The 18,457-nt window shown below is 44.4% G+C and overlaps 1 protein-coding gene across 4 annotated transcripts in view; it reads right to left on the bottom strand.

Annotated features, from left to right (window-relative positions):
* Positions 1-18,457, bottom strand: part of NSUN6 (NOP2/Sun RNA methyltransferase 6) — a 47,486-nt gene that overhangs the window by 4,310 nt on the left and 24,719 nt on the right. For all 4 annotated transcript variants that reach the window (XM_045004871.1, XM_045004868.1, XM_045004869.1 and 1 more), the window contains exons 8-10: positions 10,388-10,507; positions 4,069-4,213; positions 1,931-2,079 (exon numbers count right to left, since the gene is read on the bottom strand). In XM_045004871.1, the coding sequence (XP_044860806.1) occupies positions 1,931-2,079; positions 4,069-4,213; positions 10,388-10,507 (414 nt within the window). The remainder of the gene's footprint in view (positions 1-1,930; positions 2,080-4,068; positions 4,214-10,387; positions 10,508-18,457) is intronic.

The raw sequence follows: 18,457 nt of genomic DNA on the forward strand, positions 1-18,457 counted from the left end.
AGTTCACTTCTGGAAGAAGGATCAGTGTTTGTATTACAGAAGCCTACCAATTAGAAAGCCTTTCCTGCCCTATTAGCATGAGAGCTTGTGCATCTTCCTGGGCTGAGGGAAGTGACCTCTTCCCTCAAGATCTATAAAACAGCCCTCTAGAAAGCTCTGTGTAACTCATCCAGATGTAGGTTGGATTTGTTTTCATCAGCTGAAGCCAAATGTGGACATAGAGTCTTTTGATCAATGACTGACAGTTGATGTTGTTCCCACATATTATGACACTATGCTTATTAGTCTGATGTCTTCTGTTGAAACTGGTGGAACAAAAGGATTAGAAAAGAAAATGTAGTTTCCTATTACTTTAATTACACAAGTTCAAAGACACACTGAAGAATCTTTACATATCTACATATGTTTTAAGGCTAAAAGATTAATAGTACCTGATACCTGACACAGTCTACTTAGGAAAAGCAGAAGTCTTTTGAAAGAGAGGAAAACAACTGATCTTGTTTTATAAATATCTGAAGAGTTCTAGGCAAGGATTTAAATTTTCCTTCCTCTCTTTGACTCAGTCAGCTGTGAATATGGAAAAACTGAACTGAACACAACTTCTTTTCTTTTCTCATCCTGTTCTGAGCAAGACAATATGCAATGGAGGGATCTAAAAGAAGAGGTGTCTTGGAAGTAGGAACCAGAGCACCAAGACTTCCTAGTATTCAGTTGGTTCTGCTGAGGGTCTATCCAAGAGATGAACATCCCTCATGTGTAGACTTGTTTAAGATGAGGATACAAAAATGGGAAATCCCCACACCAATTTGATTATACAGGAAATGGTACAGTTCTCTTCAACTTAAGAAGAGATGGGTGGATAAATCCATTGCAGTAGGGGGAATTATCAACCGGAGCTTGAAATTTTTATCAGTGAGGTGTGCTGGCCTTTTAGGGGCAAGTCTGGGCCAAACACATTCCTACTCCAATCCCACCCGTTTTAGGTCAGGTATTCTGGGAATGATGGCTAGAAGCAAAGCCTGCTGGAAAACAGGGCAGGATATATAGGCAGAAAAATTACTCCTGGTCTCTCTCATTTGGAAAATGCTAGACCTACTATAGGTCTCTGTGATAAGGAGGGAGCTGGAGAAATGCACCAGCTTACTGGTGGGGCTCACCCAGGATGAGGGAAGGCCTGGTGTGGGTCTCTCTCTCTGGTGGGGAAGAGCTGGAAGGAACAGAAGCTTGTCAAGGAGGGCTCTCCAGGAGCTGTACCAAGCTTGCTAATGATTCCCTGCTGAGAGGGAGCTAGCTAATGAGCCCAAATGGGGCAATGTGAGTCAAGAAGCCTGTGACAGGACCTGAAAGGAGTCTTACAGACTATGCAGAAGACTGCCGGGGAGAGGTGAAAGAAGGTGTTGGACAAGTCCTGGGGCAGCAAAGCAGCAGCATAGTCTTGAGACCTAGTTATTTAGAGGGCTAGGCTTGGCTTACACAGAAGATGAGAGGAAAGCCTCTACACTTTCATTCTCTGATCCAGAGGAATGACCAGGGAAGACCCTGGAGAAAAGCAATGTCTAGCTCAGGCTGAGCCCTGCACTAAGAGCTGGGGGAAGGCAAAGGTCCATCAGCAGTGCCAGTGGCCAGGACTGAAAGTCTGTGACCCAGGGAGCAGCAAAGAACTGGTGTAGACCCTACAATCAAAGGGAAGGAGTCAGCCCAGGAACAGGGAAGCATTATTTTATAGAAGCCCTTCATTTCAGACTTTTATTTGCTCTGGATGGAAGACTTTTGTTCCTCTGGACAATACACCACACCATCCAAGTACCAGAGAGCTAGGAGAAACTGAGGGACGACTGTGTTCAGATGAGGTAAGCTGCACCCATGTAATCCTTAATTGTAAAACTATTTATGTGCAGTTTTCTTTAGCTGCTTAATGAGTCATACATACCGTGCTGAAAAGCTTGCGTTGCAATGGCTGATAAGACATCACTTCTTTTAGAGTCCAGAAATAGGCCATATTTGGTCTCTGTCCCATCCCACTACAAGGAACATCAAGAAGAATTCGATCAAATGACTCTGCTGAGAATGGAGGGCCTTCTGCAAAAGGCAATTGACATTTTAAAAAACTGCAGCAAAACCAGTTAGTTATACATTACACACAGCCTTTGTTTCTCTTCTTAAGCCTTCATCTGTAGATACAGATGCTCCCCAGGTTACACAAGACCCAACTTATGCAAATTCGCACTTACGGAAAAAGTTCCATAAACCAGAAATAGGATTTTTGAGTTGCGGACATTTTTGCATAACATATGGGTATACATTTCCAACTTATACAAAATTTGAGTTACACAAGGCTTTCCGGAATGATTGCGTAAGTCGGGGGGCATCTGTAATGACAAGCTGTCACTGAATGTCTGACATGAAGTGTTTGAGGGTTTGTGTTCTATATACTGTGTCTGCAAAAGTGACCTAATCTACAGGTAAGGAGCAGCACAGCTAGTAATGACTGTGCAGATTTCATTTCTGAGAAGGAAGCATTTTACTTATGATTATCTTTACAACACTGTGAACTTAAACAACTTGAGATCTATCTAGGCTTAGCATTTCTCTACCCTAATTTAATGTACTGAAAGTACAATATTTAAAAAACGTGCCAATGAAAACAGGACTTGGGTGGTAAACTCTGGAATGTGACACAAGGTGGCTCCAAAAATTACAATAAGAACTATTCAGAGTTGCTTGTGTGGAGGAAGGGAATTTGCAGTTATCCTGAATCTGTCCCTTCTCCTGAATCCTGCTGGGCTGTACAACCCAGAAGTTCTTACAATAACAAGAATAGGGTGACTCCTCAGCTCAGGATCTCAGAGGCAACAGAAACTGGTTCCCCACATACATCTGGGAGTAGACAGCGAGGGAGAAAGTTGTATCTACTCATGCCTACCAAAAATTCAATTTAGATCACAAGTGAAAATGAGTGATGGCTTCATCCTACAGCTACCCGGCGATATGCCAGCGCTCCCCAAACAACTATATTTTGCAACTAACTGGGATGACTAGCAGCAGTTGCCTAAGAGAGACTGTGGACTAGAATACAGAGCATTTGCAAGACTTAAGATACTTAAGATGTATAGTAAAGCCTGACTAGATTTTACCTGTACTATGCCTGGCTCTTTCCACTGCTGCTGCTTCCTCACCTGCATAAGCACTAAATGCCACCTATTATAAAATACATAAATATTTGCTGAAAAAAATTACAAAAACGCTACATTTGACCTTGGAAATCATTCTGACTGCAAGTTATGGGGCATTAACAAGGACTGCCCCACATGTGGAAAGTGCATGAATTATGCAACCAAACCCTTAGTTTTGCTAGCTGCTGACCTTGCTGAACTAGCAGGGAAAGGCCATTAACAGTTCCTTTTGGAAAAGATACAGTTTAGTTTGCATAGCAAATGAAAAAGAATCAAAGACAAAATATACCATTTAAAAATGTCCATCCTGGGAACAGAACCAAAGTCATCAATACAGCACCTCAGAAAAGCAAATGAAATGAACCTAAAATAAAATGCTCTATGCTTCTCTAGCACCTCCCATCTGTCTCTGTTAAATAGCTATACAAACATTAACAAACTAAGCTTCACAGTACTCCTGGGAGTTCAATATTAATATCCCCATTCTACAGATGGGAATTCAGAGCCACACAGAAGCTAAGAGATCTGCCAAAGTCACTTATGTGACAGAACTAACAAAACCCCAAAAATTCAGAGTGTGGGCTTAAACACTATCATGAAGAAAGGCTTAGCAGGCAGTCTCTCTGATATTATCTGGAGAAGGAATGAATGCCTCCTTAAGCACATTAGGCTGCAATAGGGACAGACACTTAAGAATTTTGCATGTGCAGTGCTGAGAGACTGATAATTGCAGAAGACTAGAAAGTAAAATATCCACAGTGTTGAAGCATCCTGGGTATATGCCAATGTTTCAAGGACTTTGAATATTGTGGCAGGTTTAACAGCACTAGCAAAAATATGATTATCATTTTCTTCTAAAAGACAATATCAAAATTCTTAAAATCATTTACTTTACCTTGCCCATCTTCTTTCTTCCCAATGGCAAGTGCCTTCGTTCCATCACAGCAAAATGCTTTAATACAATTCAGCTGCAACAATGCTGCATTCTGCTTGATTTTTTTGACTTTGTTAGCTATCTTGTCCATGGCTATCACTTCACCCTGAAAAAATGAAGTATGCACCAAGGTAGTGGTTAAAATGATGAGCAGCTGCAGCAATACCAGTTACCTTTCATTTAAGCTCCAATTCATAACACACACATTTTTCTCTACTTTAAAAATAACTTCTGATAAGAAAATTTTAATCTAAATTTTGTGGGGTTATTTAAATGGGAAGAAAAAATGTAATTAATACATTCATAAACATTTTTCCTATTTTCTGATCATCTCTACAACTAGTCAGAAAATTTTCATTGAATATTTGACTAAAAATGAGGCAGAAGGAAATCAGTAATGTTTTCATATTTATCAACCAGCTTTAATTACTATTTTAATGGACTCCCTTCCCAAAAGTGTGTATATTATCTGATGTACAAGATTTCACGCAAACATTTTAGAAATATTATTTATTTATTAAATGCAACATGGAAAATGATAAATGTAGGGGGAAATGTACTTTACAACCAGAAAAGCAAAGAAAGCAGACAAATTAGAGGAGCCTTATTTTATACATGTTCAGGAAGTACATTAATTTATATAATTCCAATTCAACAACTGCATTCTCCTGAAAGTTTACTCCTGTGGTCTGAGGTTGGTAGAGTCTCTGGATAGAATTAGTTACACGTAATAAGAGGAACACTTTTTTCCTTATAAATCAAAAATATTTAATGTCTAAAAGTTGCAGATGCAGCACCAAATTATGAAAAATGTCTCTCATGCAAAAACTATAGATGGAAGTAAATCAATGGCAAAGGCACATTGATAAACAGAAGCTCCTCATCACCACATTGAAGCTCTTTGTTTGTAAATTTCATGGCTCTACCTACTGAATGCCTAATGCAGGGGTCGGCAACCTACGGCACGCGTGCCAAAGATGGCAGGCGAGCCAATTTTTAATGGCACGCTGGAGCCTGTCCGGACTCCAGCATGCCATTAAAAATCCTGCCCAGCCTCGCCCGCTCTCCTCTGCCCTCTGCTCTCCCTGCGGGAGCAGAAGCATAGCCGTGCGCACGGGGTGGGCAAATGGCCCCACTCTCCCGGCACGGCAAACCGCGCGGGTCCGCGCTCCGGGGCCAGAGCGCCGGCCGAGCGCAGCAAGCTGCCGGCCCCTCCCATGGAGCCCTGCCGCTGCGTGCAGCGCTCTGGGGGATCGGGGCTACGCGCTCCTGCGGGGCAGCGTTTGGCTCCGCGAGGAGGCAGACACGCTCCCTGCTCAACTGGAGCTCTGCCGCCGCCGCGCGCAGCGCTCTGAGGGCCGGGGCTGTGCTCTCTGGTGGGGCAGCGTGTCTGGCTCTGCGTGGAGCCTCAAGGTAAAGGGCCCAGGGCTGGGGGGGTTGGATAAGGGGTGGGAGCAGTCAAGGGACAGGGAGCAGGGTGGGTTGGATGGGGAGGTGGGGTCTCAGGGGGGGTTAGGGGCGGGGGTCTCTGGAGGGGGCAGTCAGGGAGCAGGGGGGGTTGGATGGGGCATAGAGTCCCGGGGTCTGTTAGGGGGTGGGGGTGGATAGGGGTCAGGGCAGTCAGGGGACCGGGAGCAAGGAGGGTCCTGGGGGGAGCAGTTAGGGTAGGGGGTCTCTGGAGGGGGTGGTCAGGGGACAAGGAGCTGGGGGGGGTTGTATGAGTTGGTAGTTCTGGGGGTCCTGTCAGGAGACAGGGGTGTGGAGAGGGGTTAGCGCAGGCAGGGAGTCGGGGGTTGGATGGGTCGGGAGTTCTGGGGGTCCTGTCAGGGGCGGGGAGTGGTTGGATAGGCATGGGAGTCCTGGGGGTCTGGCTGGGGACTGGGGTGTGGATAAGGATCGGGGCAGTCAGGGGACAGGTAGGGGATAGGGTCCAGTCCAAGGACAAGGAACAGGGAGGCTTAGATAGGGGGTAGGGTCCTGGGGGGCAGTTGGGGGCAGGGGTCCCAGGACAGGGTAGTCAGGGGACAAGGAGCAGCAGGGTTGGGAGTTCTTAGGGGGGCAGTCACCCAGCCCTCTCCCCTGAGCCCTGACCCCCACACATACACTACACCTTCTGCCCTGAGCCCTGCACACACCCCCAGGCCCCTGCCCTGAGCCCTGTACCTCCCTCATACACACCCAGCCCTCTGCTTGATTTCTTCATCCTCCCCCCAACCCTGACACCAGCACCCCCACCCATACCGAGGCCCCCCTCTGCCCTGACACCTACACCCCCCCACATACCCAGCCTCCAGCCCTCTGCCCCCAGCCCTCTGGGTCCCGGCTCCGCACAGCCTGCTGCTGGTCTTGGGTTCTGGCTGACAGACCCTTGCCAGCCGGGGTCCCGGCCACAGGCCTCGCTCAGCCCGCTGCTGGCCTAGGTGAACAGAACCCCAGACCAGCAGTGGGCTGAGCAGGCCGGCAGCATAAGATCAACATTTTAATTTCATTTTAAATGAAGCTTCTTAAACATTTTGAAAACCTTGTTTATTTTACAATACACCACTAGTTTAGTTATATAATATATAGACTTATAGAGAGAGACCTTCTAAAAAACATTAAAATGTATTACCGGCACCCGAAACCATAAATTAGAGTGAATAAATGAAGACTCGGCACACCGCTTCTGAAAGGTTGCCGACCCCTGGCCTAATGCATGTTTGCAATTTTTCTATATTGAAGGGCTGGCCACTTCCCTAAGCACCACAATGGTTATTTCAAGCAGACTGTCACATACAGCAAAATGTATGGCTTTTTAAAGTATACACAACTAACCATTGCTAAGTCCTACTGTGAATGCACGGATAACTACTGAAGTGCATTCTGTTGCAAATTGTAAGATCTCTCTAACTCACCTCACGTTTTATATATTCCAGTAAAAAATGACAATTCAGCTAATAAATGTTACATTTTCTTGAAATTACTAAAATAGATTCCCCCCCCCTCCCCCCTCCATGTAAAAGAACAATCTCACAGCCCTTTACTTCAGATTGAACATGCCTTGGTATGGGTAAGTCCTTACACCTCTCTCCATATACTTTTTCTGGAAGGACATAGTGCTTTTGTGTGTTTTCTCCTTTGTCTTCCTCCAACTGTTAAATTTCATGCATCCCTTTCACATGTAATAGACTTTCTCCTATTGTCAAACATACAACTTTCACTACGCCTTTCAAATATTAAGCACTCACAATGCCTCCACAGCCTGTTCCATCTGATCCATTTTCCCACATCAATTACTAGCCTTTTTTAATTGCTGTTCTTTAAGGTGTGTTGCACATGCCCATTCCACTCTTGGTGTGCATGCACCCTGTGCACAGTCATTGGAACTTTTTCCCTTAGTGGTACCTGTTTGGGCAGCTTGAGCACCCTCTGCAGCTGTGTGCCCCTGCATGCAGGTAAAGGGCTACCTTTAGTGCCCTCAGTTCCTTCTTGCCAGACAACTCCAATGCAGAGGGGTAAGTTAGTTGACTGGATAATATGAAAATTAGATACCACTTCAGAGATAAATCTCAGATGAGAGCACAAGTACACCTTATCCTTAAAAAAGCTTGTATAAGGCCATTCAGATGTCAGAGCATGCATTTTGACCACCCGCCTGGCTGAAGCAATAGCTATCAGAAAGCCACTTTTAGAGACAGGTGTAGTAAGAAGCACATTGCTGAAGGGTAAAACAGTGGCCCTATGAGCTTTCACAAAACTAGGTTCAAGTCCTAGGAGGGACAGGTTCTCTTATTTGAGGGTACGACTTTTCCTGGGCCTTCACAAATCTGAATGTCATATCACCAAAAAATACAGAATGGTTATCCACATGAAGATGGAAAGCTGATATTGTTGCCAGCTGAACTTCGATAAAAGAAATCGCTAATCCCTGCTGTTTTAGGTGCAATAGATAGTCCAGGACATGCTGGATAGAGGACTGCTTTGACGAGACCCCTGATTGACAAGACCAAATAGAAAAATGCCTCCATTATGAATGTAAGCAGCTTTGGTAGCTTTCTAATATTTAACAACGTTTGTGAGTATTTGGAAAGTCAGGAAGAAAATGTTATTTAATATTTTCCTTCAATTAATATAGAAGATTTCCACTGGGTCGAAGATCCTTGAAGTTCTTTAGCAATGCAAAGCGCTAAGAATGTGGCAATAATGGCTCAAGGTCAGCTTGCCAAATTAAAATGGTTCACACTTCGAAAATAAAGGTTGATGTCACACCATTGGACTCTTTCTGGTTGAAGTGGGAGGCGAATATCCTGTAATCTCTGACCATGCTATCTCCATTCTGCTGCCCTTTTCAACAACATATCTGTGCCAGTTAAGTTTTCCAAGCCTGACTTACATCAAGAACAAACAGAGAGTGTCTGAAGTCTGTGGAACAAGAGTTCAGGGTGGTATTGTCAACATTTGCTCCCAGGATTAAATGAGTCTGTGCACCCTCCCCTTGCTATATGGTGTTTCCAGAGCAGATGCTAATGTTAGATGAATGGTCCTGTGATCCTTACTCAGATTCTGAGCCCCACCTCTGGATGGGGCTACTGCTTGCTAGTCGTCTATTTGGAATACATGTCTGCATCTTCAAGGAGACGATGGAGAAGAAGGAGGAGGAGGAGAAAAGTTACTTCAAGACACCAAGACAAGCTCGGCTGTCTCATTAAAAGTTTGTTTTGTTATTTTTATTTTTTTATATAATTTGTGGTCACTCATCACAGACTGTGAATCTCACCATGCATCACTGCTCTATTCATTGAATTCAAGGCAGCATTTTGGAGTTCCATTCCACATCAGATAGTGCTAGGCTTGGATCTCTGACCTGGAGTTAGGCATTTGATGCTGCTCACTTCCAAAGCCATACAAAAAAAGAAGTGCTTCAAAGATGAAAAGGTAATACCATAAATCTTGATATATAATATTGTTAGTTGAGGTTTCTTGATTGGTACAACTTTTGTATTATTTGTTGTTCATCATATAATAAAACATTTTTTTTATTTGGCATCTTGTAGGTGTGAATGTGAGAGTCAACTGAAAATACTTGTCACAGTCTGTACAATATAGTTATTGATGTTAGATTTAACATAATTAACTGTATTGTACAGACTGTGAATGGCAAGGGTGGTAAACAGCTTAAACTGAGACAATAAGAGGCAAACTTCATTTGGAGACAATATGGTGGTGTGCCTCAAAATAATTAAAGGTGTGCTGCAGCAGAGAAAAGGTTGCAAACCACTTATCTATAAAACTATCTACGATTTACAATGAACACAAATATTAAGAGCACTTGCTAAGGCAAGCCAAGTGATTCCAATGACCATCATGAGAAGAAGAAGGAACTATCGGGCAGCTGGGCCCTTTAAGGTGTACAGTGGTGCACAGCAGCAGATGGTGTTCAAGTCGCCCAAAAGGAAAAATTTTCAATGACTGTGCTCAGGATGCACACATACCAAAAGGGGAATGCACATGTGCAATCACTCAAAGAACAATGAGTGTGCTTTAATACAGTATCGTTTCAAACTGCATTATACATTAAAGCTCACCAGGGAATCTTTAGTGCATGCCAGCAGGGTCTACATAGATCAAATAATGTACAACACATGAGTATGCTTTAGAAATCACACCCCTCTACTCAGCATTACTGATCTGTGTAGACCACCCATTAGATACAAGTAGTCATTTCCAGTGTCTATTGGATAAACAGTGATTTATTGATTTGCATTGGGGTGTTTTAATAGTGTTAATCTGTTAAAATCAGAAGCCCTATTTATATTGTATTTTACTTGTCTCCTAGACTGAAAAACTCCTTAGGGCAAAAACTCCTTGTCTTTCTGTGTTTTGTAAAAAGTTGTGGAGTCTTATGGCACTTTAGAAATAACTCAATATGCTTCCCATACATCCTCAGCTTCAAGGCTTTTGTACATTCCTCGACACTGCCCTACACATTATCAATGCTTTTGCTAAACAAAGATTAGAACACTTTTTATAAAACTTTGGTCACAAATGTCCACTAAAACCAGATGAGTTAGTTTGAGGCAAATAAGGTTCTATTTGTAATAAGTGACTATGTGAAAAGACAGACCTGTATTTATTTCAATAATTCTGACATGCTGCAAAGTAAGCAGCATATTCAAACATTAATGGTTTTCTATTTTATGTTATCATTGGATATCAATAGATAAGCGAAGTGAGCCATGCTAATGAAATGCAGGTCAAACCTTCCTTACTGAGATAATAGATGCTCAATGACTTTTCTTACCTGATCATGCATTAATGTTGCAAGATGGGTTGTTTTTCCCCCAGGTGCAGCACACATGTCCAGAATTCTCTCTCCTGGCTGAGGGTTTAAAACATGGCTTACAACTGCAGAGGGCAAGTTCTATCATTAAAACAAAAAAGGTTGAATTAGTGCTTTAAAACAGTCTTGTTTCAGGGATGACAAATGTAGTGAAGGCACTCATATTTTTGTTGCTCTCTCCATTACAGAGCTTAAATAATTTCAATTTAAATACTTCATATTAAGTGTATACCTTTCACTGTCACTTTACGTCTCTGGTTGCTTTTCTCCTAAACTTAAACATTAACAATTGAGGCGCTGGGCATTTCCTGGGGATTTATGACTGACTAAGGCAACTATAAAACTAAATAAAAGAGGACGATATTGTGACTAATGTGGAGCTGCCCTGTAATACCATGTTGACCTGGTCATTAAGGGGGTTTACTGTATGAATGTATTTGTTTAGCTTAATGAAGGGCTGTAAAGAAAGCAACTAGGAAGCAGAATAATGGCTCAAAATAAAACATCCCTCAGCAAACATTTGAGGGTTGGTATGGGACAATGGCAGAATCCTTAGCTCTGGAGTCTCAATCAGCCTCAATCTCCTGCAGAGCCTACTGATCTGATTTTGAGAAGCAGGGCTGAAACCCAGGATCTGACAGAAACAAAGGAACTCTGACTGGATAAAAAGTGCCTTAGACTATGTCTACACTACAGATTATGTGAGCATAATTTATGTTGCTCAAGGGGTGTAAATAAACCACACACCTGAGCAACAGAAGTTACACCGACATAAGCGCCGGAGTAAACCGTGGACTGCAGAGGTTGTTTTATTATATCGACAGGAGAGCTCTCTTCCATCAGCATAGGGCATCTTCACCAGAAGTGCTGTAGTGGGACAGGTGCACCAGTGCATCTGCAGTGCTGCATGTGTAGAAAAGCCCCTTTCTCTATAGCTGGGAGGCTAGTTGAGGAGCTGTTGAGCCACTCAGCTTACAGCCAGCACCCACTGAAGTGCCTGAAGAAGTTAGATCTGCCTAGGCCACCCTCAGGAATAGCAAGCCTATAGACAAGGAAGATTTGTGTGTATACTGTTTGTTTTAAAATCCCTTTTCTCTAAAAGTTTTGTTCCTACTGGTAAAATAAACAATCCTTTGGGTTTAAGGTGGCTCTCTGGTCACTATATATACCACTGATCACAAGGGAAGAACCAGAGTCAGAGCTTCTGAACAAGCACAGTTGATACACAAGGTACAGTAGCCCAGGGCCTGGTATGGAGTGGGAGAACAGTGGAATTCCGCCTGAAGACAGGGGAAGGCAAGAAGCCTGACATGATGGGGCATGCTCAGAGAGACCAGGAAGGAGACAGACATGCAGCTTGTTTTGGTAGAGACAAGGTGTTTGTAGATTAGCTAATCACATTCCTTAATCTGAATACTAACTGAAATTTAATTTTTTTACAAATGTAAATTACAGCTCCAAAGCTAGAGCTCCAATGCTAACATATTAGATCTCAAACACATGATCTAAGGTACTTGCAAGCAAGCTTTGCACTGTATTAACAGAGCACATGCACTGGGGAGTAGAGAGGGTTACTCACCTTGTGCAGTAACTGAGGTTCTTCGAGATGTGTGTCCCGTGGGTGCTCCACTTTAGGTGACTGAGCACTCTGCACCTCTAATCAGAGAATTTCGACAGCAGTACCTGGCTGGGCCACACATGTGCTCTCCCCGTCTTGTGCCTGTTGTGGCAGTTGATTAGCGCTGTGCAGCCACCCCTGCCCCTGCTCAGTTCCCTCTCTACCGCAGAGGACTAATTAGAACTCCAAAAGTAGAGGGGCGGAGGGAGAGTAGAGGAGCACCCACAGGGACACACATCTTGAAGAACCTCAGTTACTGCACAAGGTGAGTAACCCTCTCTTCTTCTTCTTCGAGTGATGTCCCTGTGGGTGCTCTACTTTAGAACACTGCACCTCAGGTGGAAGGAGGGGATCAGAGTTAAATCTGAATGGACGATAGGACCGTGTGTCCCAGCCGAGTGTCAGATGCATAGTGTTGTATGAATGTATGGGGTGATGCCCAAGTACCTGCTTTGCATATGACATTAAAAGGCACGTCATTCAAGAAGGCTACTGATGTGGCTACTGCTCTTGTGGAGTGTGTTCTGACCTGTGAAGGGGGTTGTAGCCATGTTGACAGTAGCAGAGCTGGATGCAGCCTGAAATCCATTTGAAAAGTCTGCTTAGAAATGGGTTCGCCTTTGGAGCGTTCCGCGGTGGAGAGGAACAGCTTAGGAGTTTTTCTGAACAGCTTGGTCCATTCTAGATAAAAGACTAGTGCCCTTCTGACATCCAGAGTGTGAAATGTCACCTCTTGCCTATCCTTATGAGGTTTAGGGAAGAATGTGGGAAGATGGATGGGTCACTTGAGGTGGAATGAAGAAAAGACTTTAGGCAAGAATTTAGGGTAGGGTTTCAGAGTGACCTTATTATTAAGAAAAATTGTATATGGTGGGTCTGCCATAAAGGCCCCTATTTCTCCAACACGCCTCACTGATGTGATGACTACTAGAAAGGCTACTTTCATGGAAAGATGTAATAGTGAACACATAGCCAGAGGTTCGAATGCAGTAGTTGTCAGAGATCAAAGCACTAAGGTGAGGTCCCACAGAGCAGTTGGGGCTCTAGGTTCTGGGTAGAGGTTACAAACACCCTGCAGGATTCTTTTTGTAGTTGGGTGTGCAAAGATCAAAAAGTCATCCACCTTGTGGTGCAAGGTTGTAATTGCTGCCAGATGTACTTGTAATGAATTCATTGAGACGTGATTTCTTAAAGTAAAGTATGTAGTCCAAGACTATGGGCAGGGTAGAATTGGTGGCTTCCATTTGTTTGTTTAGACACCATGGACAGAATTTCTTCATTTGTGGAGGTATATTGAGCGTGCAATTGTCCATTTGAGTTTGGCCTGCATCCTAAGAGAGCAGATTTGGAAAAAGTGGAAGGACTTGCAGTGGGCATGCTGACTGTTGTAGGTATGGATACCATGTTTGCCTGGGGATGCTGGAGCTAACCAGGATGACTTTGGCTTGATCAGATCTGATCTTGTGTGACTCTGGGCAGTAGAGGGATGAGTGGGAAGGCATGCAGGAGAGGTGCGTCCCATTGAATGAAAAACACATCTCCTCTGGATTTTGGTTTCAGACCCACTCCGGAGCAAAACGTTGGACATTTGTTCCAGCTTGTGGCAAATAGGGAAACCCACATCTTTGAAATATGTTCTGGGTCACAGAGGTATCTATTTCCCTCTCATTGTCATGCGTGAACTTTCAGATTAGAGCATCCACTGTGATGTTCTGAGATCCCGGTAGGTGGCTGATATGTTAATGTTGTGTCGGATGCACAACGTCCACAACTTTTTGGCCTCTGTACATAGGGAGTACATTCTCACTCCTCCCTGTTGGTTTATGTGGAACATGCAGGTCACATTGTCCGCCATGACCTGTATGGCTTTGTTTTCAACTAGAGGCATGAAGTGCACACAGGCATTACAAACTGTTTGCAGTTCCAGAATGTTCATGTAAAGTGTTGATTCCAAAGGAGACCACCTGACCTGTGCTGTGAGGCTGTCTAAGTGGGCACCCCATCCTAGTAGGGAAGCATCAGTTGTAATGATCATTTAGGGGTGGAAGGGGAGGTGTAGGAAGGGGACACCTGTGCACACATTGTACAGGTGTGTCCACTGCTGTAACGAGTCCTTGACCTTAATTGGCATGCTTAGGAGTTTGTTCAGTCTGTGTTTGTGTGGGATGTATACTATCCTGAGCCAAGCTTGCAGGCAGCGCATGCGTAGTCTGGCATGATTTATGACAGAGGTTCTCAAACTGGGGGTCGCGAGGTTATTACAGCAGGGCTTGCGATCTGTTAGCCTCCACCCGAAACCCTGCTTCGCCGCCACCATTTATAATAATGTTAAATAAAAAAAAAAGTGTTTTTAATTTACAAGGGGGGTCGCACTCAGAGGCTTGCCATGTGAAAGGGGTCACCAGTACAAAAGTTTGAGAACCACTGATTTACGACTTATGTGGTTGCCACCATGTGACCTAGTAGACAACGGCAGGTCCTAGCAGATACTTGTAGACTGTGTATCATGGTATCAATCAAGTCTGTCAGGGCAACGACTCTCTGAGGTGGTAGTGATGCTTTTGCCTCTATAGAGTTTAGGTGGGCCCCAATAAAGTCCAGTTGTTGAACTAGTGTTAGCATTGACTTTTGAAGGTTTATTTGTAGACTGAGATCTATGAAAAGTGACATTGTCTTTTGCATGGCTTTGATGGCTTCTTCTCGAGTGTGAGCCTTGATTAGACAATAGTCTAAATATGGGTAGATCATGACCTCTTGCTTGCTCAGGTGGGCCGCCACCACTGCTAAAATTTTGGAAAACATTAGAGGGGCCATGGAGAAACCAAAGGGTAGTACCGTGTATTGGAAGTGGTCCTGTCCCAGTACAAATCAGAGGAATCGCCTGTGTGTTGGGTGCATGGTGACATGAAAATAAGCATCTTGCAGGTCATTCCAAAGAAGGAAATATTGTTGCTAAAGTCACCATCCTGAAATGTTGTGTTTTGATAAATTTGTTTAGTTTCCTGAGGTCAAGAATGGGTCTCCATTCCTTTCTGTGTTAAAAAATAATGGGAATAGAAGCCTTTCCCGCTGTGTTGTACTGGCACTGGTTCTACCATGCCTAGTTGCAGAAGGTGTTCTGTTTCCTGCCTCAAGAGTGACTCGTGAGAGGGATCCGCTGAAGAGGGGCGGGGAGGGAGGATGGAGAGGAACTGGATGGAATAGCTGGTCTTGATGATCTCTAGTACCCATTTGTCAGACGTGATAAATACGCCAGCATGGACAGAATGGTACCAGATAGTCCGTAAACAGATGGTTGGTGGAGTGTGGAATTAGCAACAATAGTTGGGGGAGGTCTGTCAATCCCACGACCAAATCTTCAGATTTGGTTTTTGGAGGTGGGTTGCTGTGATGTGGACGGCTGTGAAGAATTTGATCTTCGTTTGGGTGGTCTTTGCCTATGTCTTTGAGGATCATACTGTCTCTGGTTCTGTGTGTACAGAGCCAAAGACGTTATGACGTGTAATACTTGCCCTGTTTGTATTTTGTTGCAGGTGTATAAATGCCTAGAGACCTAAGAGTGACTCTCACATCCTTTAAGGAGTGAAGTGACTTGTCAATCTTGCGGGCACACAGCTTCAGACCTTCAAAAGGAAGGTCGTCTGCTGCTGATTGCACCTCCCTTGGAAACCCCGACAGGTACAGCTAGGAGGCCCGGTGCATTACGATGGCAGTTGCAATTGTCCTCGCAGTGTTAGCAGAATCCAATGTTGCCTGAAGGGATGTTCGACATAGAAGGTGGCCTTCAGAAATGAGCAACGTAAACTGCTCTCTCTTTTCCTCTGGTATAAATTCAATAAAGTCTGCTAATTTTGAATATGTTGTGTGGTCATACTTTGCCAAGAGAGCTTCATAATTGGCAATTCTAAACTGTAATGTTGCTGAAGAGTAGGCCTTGTGGACAAGTAAATCCAGCCTTTTCCACTCCTTATGATAAGGTGTGGACCTGGAATAATGTTGCCTCATGAGGAGAGATTAATAAAACTGGGACTTTTCATCTTGGATAAGAGACGACTAAGGGGAGATATGATACAGGTTTATAAAATCATGACCGGTGTGGAGACAGTAAAGAAGTGTTATTTACTCCTTCTCATAACACAAGAGCTAGGGGCCACCAAATGAAATTAATAGGCAGCAGGCTTAAAACAAACAAAAAGGAAGTATTTTTTCCACACAACACATTGTCAACCTATGGAACTCTTTACCAGAGGATGTTGTGAAGGCCAAGACTCTAACAAGGTTCAAAAAAGAACTAGATAAATTCATGGAAGATAGGTTAATCAATGGCTATTAGCTAAGATGGGCAGGGATGGTGTCCTTAGCCTGTTTGCCAGAAGCTGGGAATGGGTGACAAAAAGGGATAGATCACTTGATGATTACCTGTTCTGTTCATTCCCTCTGGGGCACTTGGCATTGGCCACTGTTGGAAGACAGGATACTGGGCTAGATAGACCTTTGGTCTGACCCAGTACAGCCATTCTTATGTTCATTAAGAAGAGAATTTGGTTGGGGGTGGGAAAATAAAAGTTCTAGCCCCTTCGAAGGGACATAATCTTTTTTGCTCGCCCTCTTACACGTAGATGGGATTGTGACACGGGTTTTCCAGATGGTTATGGCGGGCTCCGTAATGGCATCGTTTATGGGCAAGGCAATCTTGGATGATGTCAATGTGTGGAATATGTCCAAAAGCTTATGCTGAGATTCGATAACCTCTTTAAGAGGGCTATTCTTTTAAACAGTTCCTGAAACTGTTTGAAATCTGGGAGTAGGGGGCAGAGGCATGATGGTCTTGTCAGATGAGGAAGATGAGTTAGCTGCAGGAAAAGCCTCCTGCTCTAACTCCTGCTCTGTTTCCTCAAAAGTCTGTTCCTGGGAGATGTTGGATGGTGCTACTGGCTTTGGTGAAGAGTGTCTATATAATTTCCTTGCTGCTTGGTGGCTTGGGAAAATAGTGCCTGTATGCTGCCTGCAGGTCATAGAATGACCACTGTAGTGAGAAAGGCACAGGTGGGGGTCTCCATGGGTGTCCATACCACCCCTGTATGTGTGGTCTGGGATGGTGCCTAGGGTGCTCTTGTGGCTCAGATCTGATACTGGTCTGCAGGGAAGAGGAATGCTGAGATGAAGAAAGTTCCCCCTCCTTGTCGTCCTCGGGGGGCGTGGAGGTGGGGGAGTTGAAGGGCAGATGCAGCTGGTGGTGTGCGTGGTGCTGAAAGCACCGACACAGTGTCAGTACAGAGGAGAGCAGACTCAGGTTCCAGAGTCACTGTCAGGTCCTTAGGTGCAAGGAACTGCTGTTTTCTCGGTACCAGAGGAGGTACTTGCATTTGTTGCAGTGCCAAGAATTGTTGCGGTATCGGGAGGTAGTGCGGCGCTGTGGGGATAGGTGCCTATGTTGACTGCACTGAGGACTTAGGAGGCTTTAGTGCTGATGCATCAGTGATGTGCAGCAGAGAGCCAGGAGGTGGCACCGGTGCTTTAGAAACTGCAGAGGCACTCCGTACAGAGAATTTTGTTGTTGCTGCTGTTGCCGTAGTGGAAAGGGCAGTCTTTCTGCTTAGGGTCTGTGGCTTTAACGGTACTGACGATACCATAAGTCCCTGCAGACTCATAGGTACTTTACCACGGCTTCTTTTTAGATGCAAGGTTGGTAAGAGGAGTGGAAGCTCTTCTATTTGCAGGTCTTTTATGAGACCCGTCCCTCCTGCATGAAGTTGAGGAGGGGTACCTGTCAGAAGCCACCTTCGGTGATTGGTCACCAGGAGAAGTTTGTGTTCCTGAGTCTGAGGCAGGATGGAGGGACTTCTCCATGAGAATACGCTTAAGTTTGAGGTCCCTTGCTTTCCTTGGGAGGGCCTTCGCATTATGGCAATGAGCACATTTTTGGGGTACATGTGTTTCCCCCAGGCACCTCACACGTTGTGAGTGTCCATCAGAGATAGGAATTACCTCACAGTAGGAGATACAATGTTTAAACCCAGGAGATCCTGGCATTTCAAAGAGAATATCCTGTGATGGGATGAAGTTATAAGGAAAGATTTATTTTTTTTTATACAGGGAGAAAACAAATAGAAAGTCTTAACCAACTAGCCTAACTGTACTAATAACACTAATCTAATACCATATACAAAAACTGCTAACAAGCACTTCTGAGGTAAAGCAAGTGAAGGCACTGCTGGAGCTCTGACTCGGACCAAGGGCAGTTGAGAAGGGTCTGAGCAGAGGGTGAGGTAGGGTGGCCGTGCAGCGGTCATCAACTGCCGCAACAGACAGGGAGAGCGCATGTGCAGACCAGCCAGATACTACTGTCAAAATTTTCCGACTAGAGGCGCAGGGCGCTCAGTCACCTAAGGTGGAGCATCCACAGAGAAATC

This window comes from Mauremys mutica, chromosome 2, assembly GCF_020497125.1.
Source record: "Mauremys mutica isolate MM-2020 ecotype Southern chromosome 2, ASM2049712v1, whole genome shotgun sequence".
Classification (NCBI taxonomy): Eukaryota; Metazoa; Chordata; order Testudines; family Geoemydidae; genus Mauremys; species Mauremys mutica.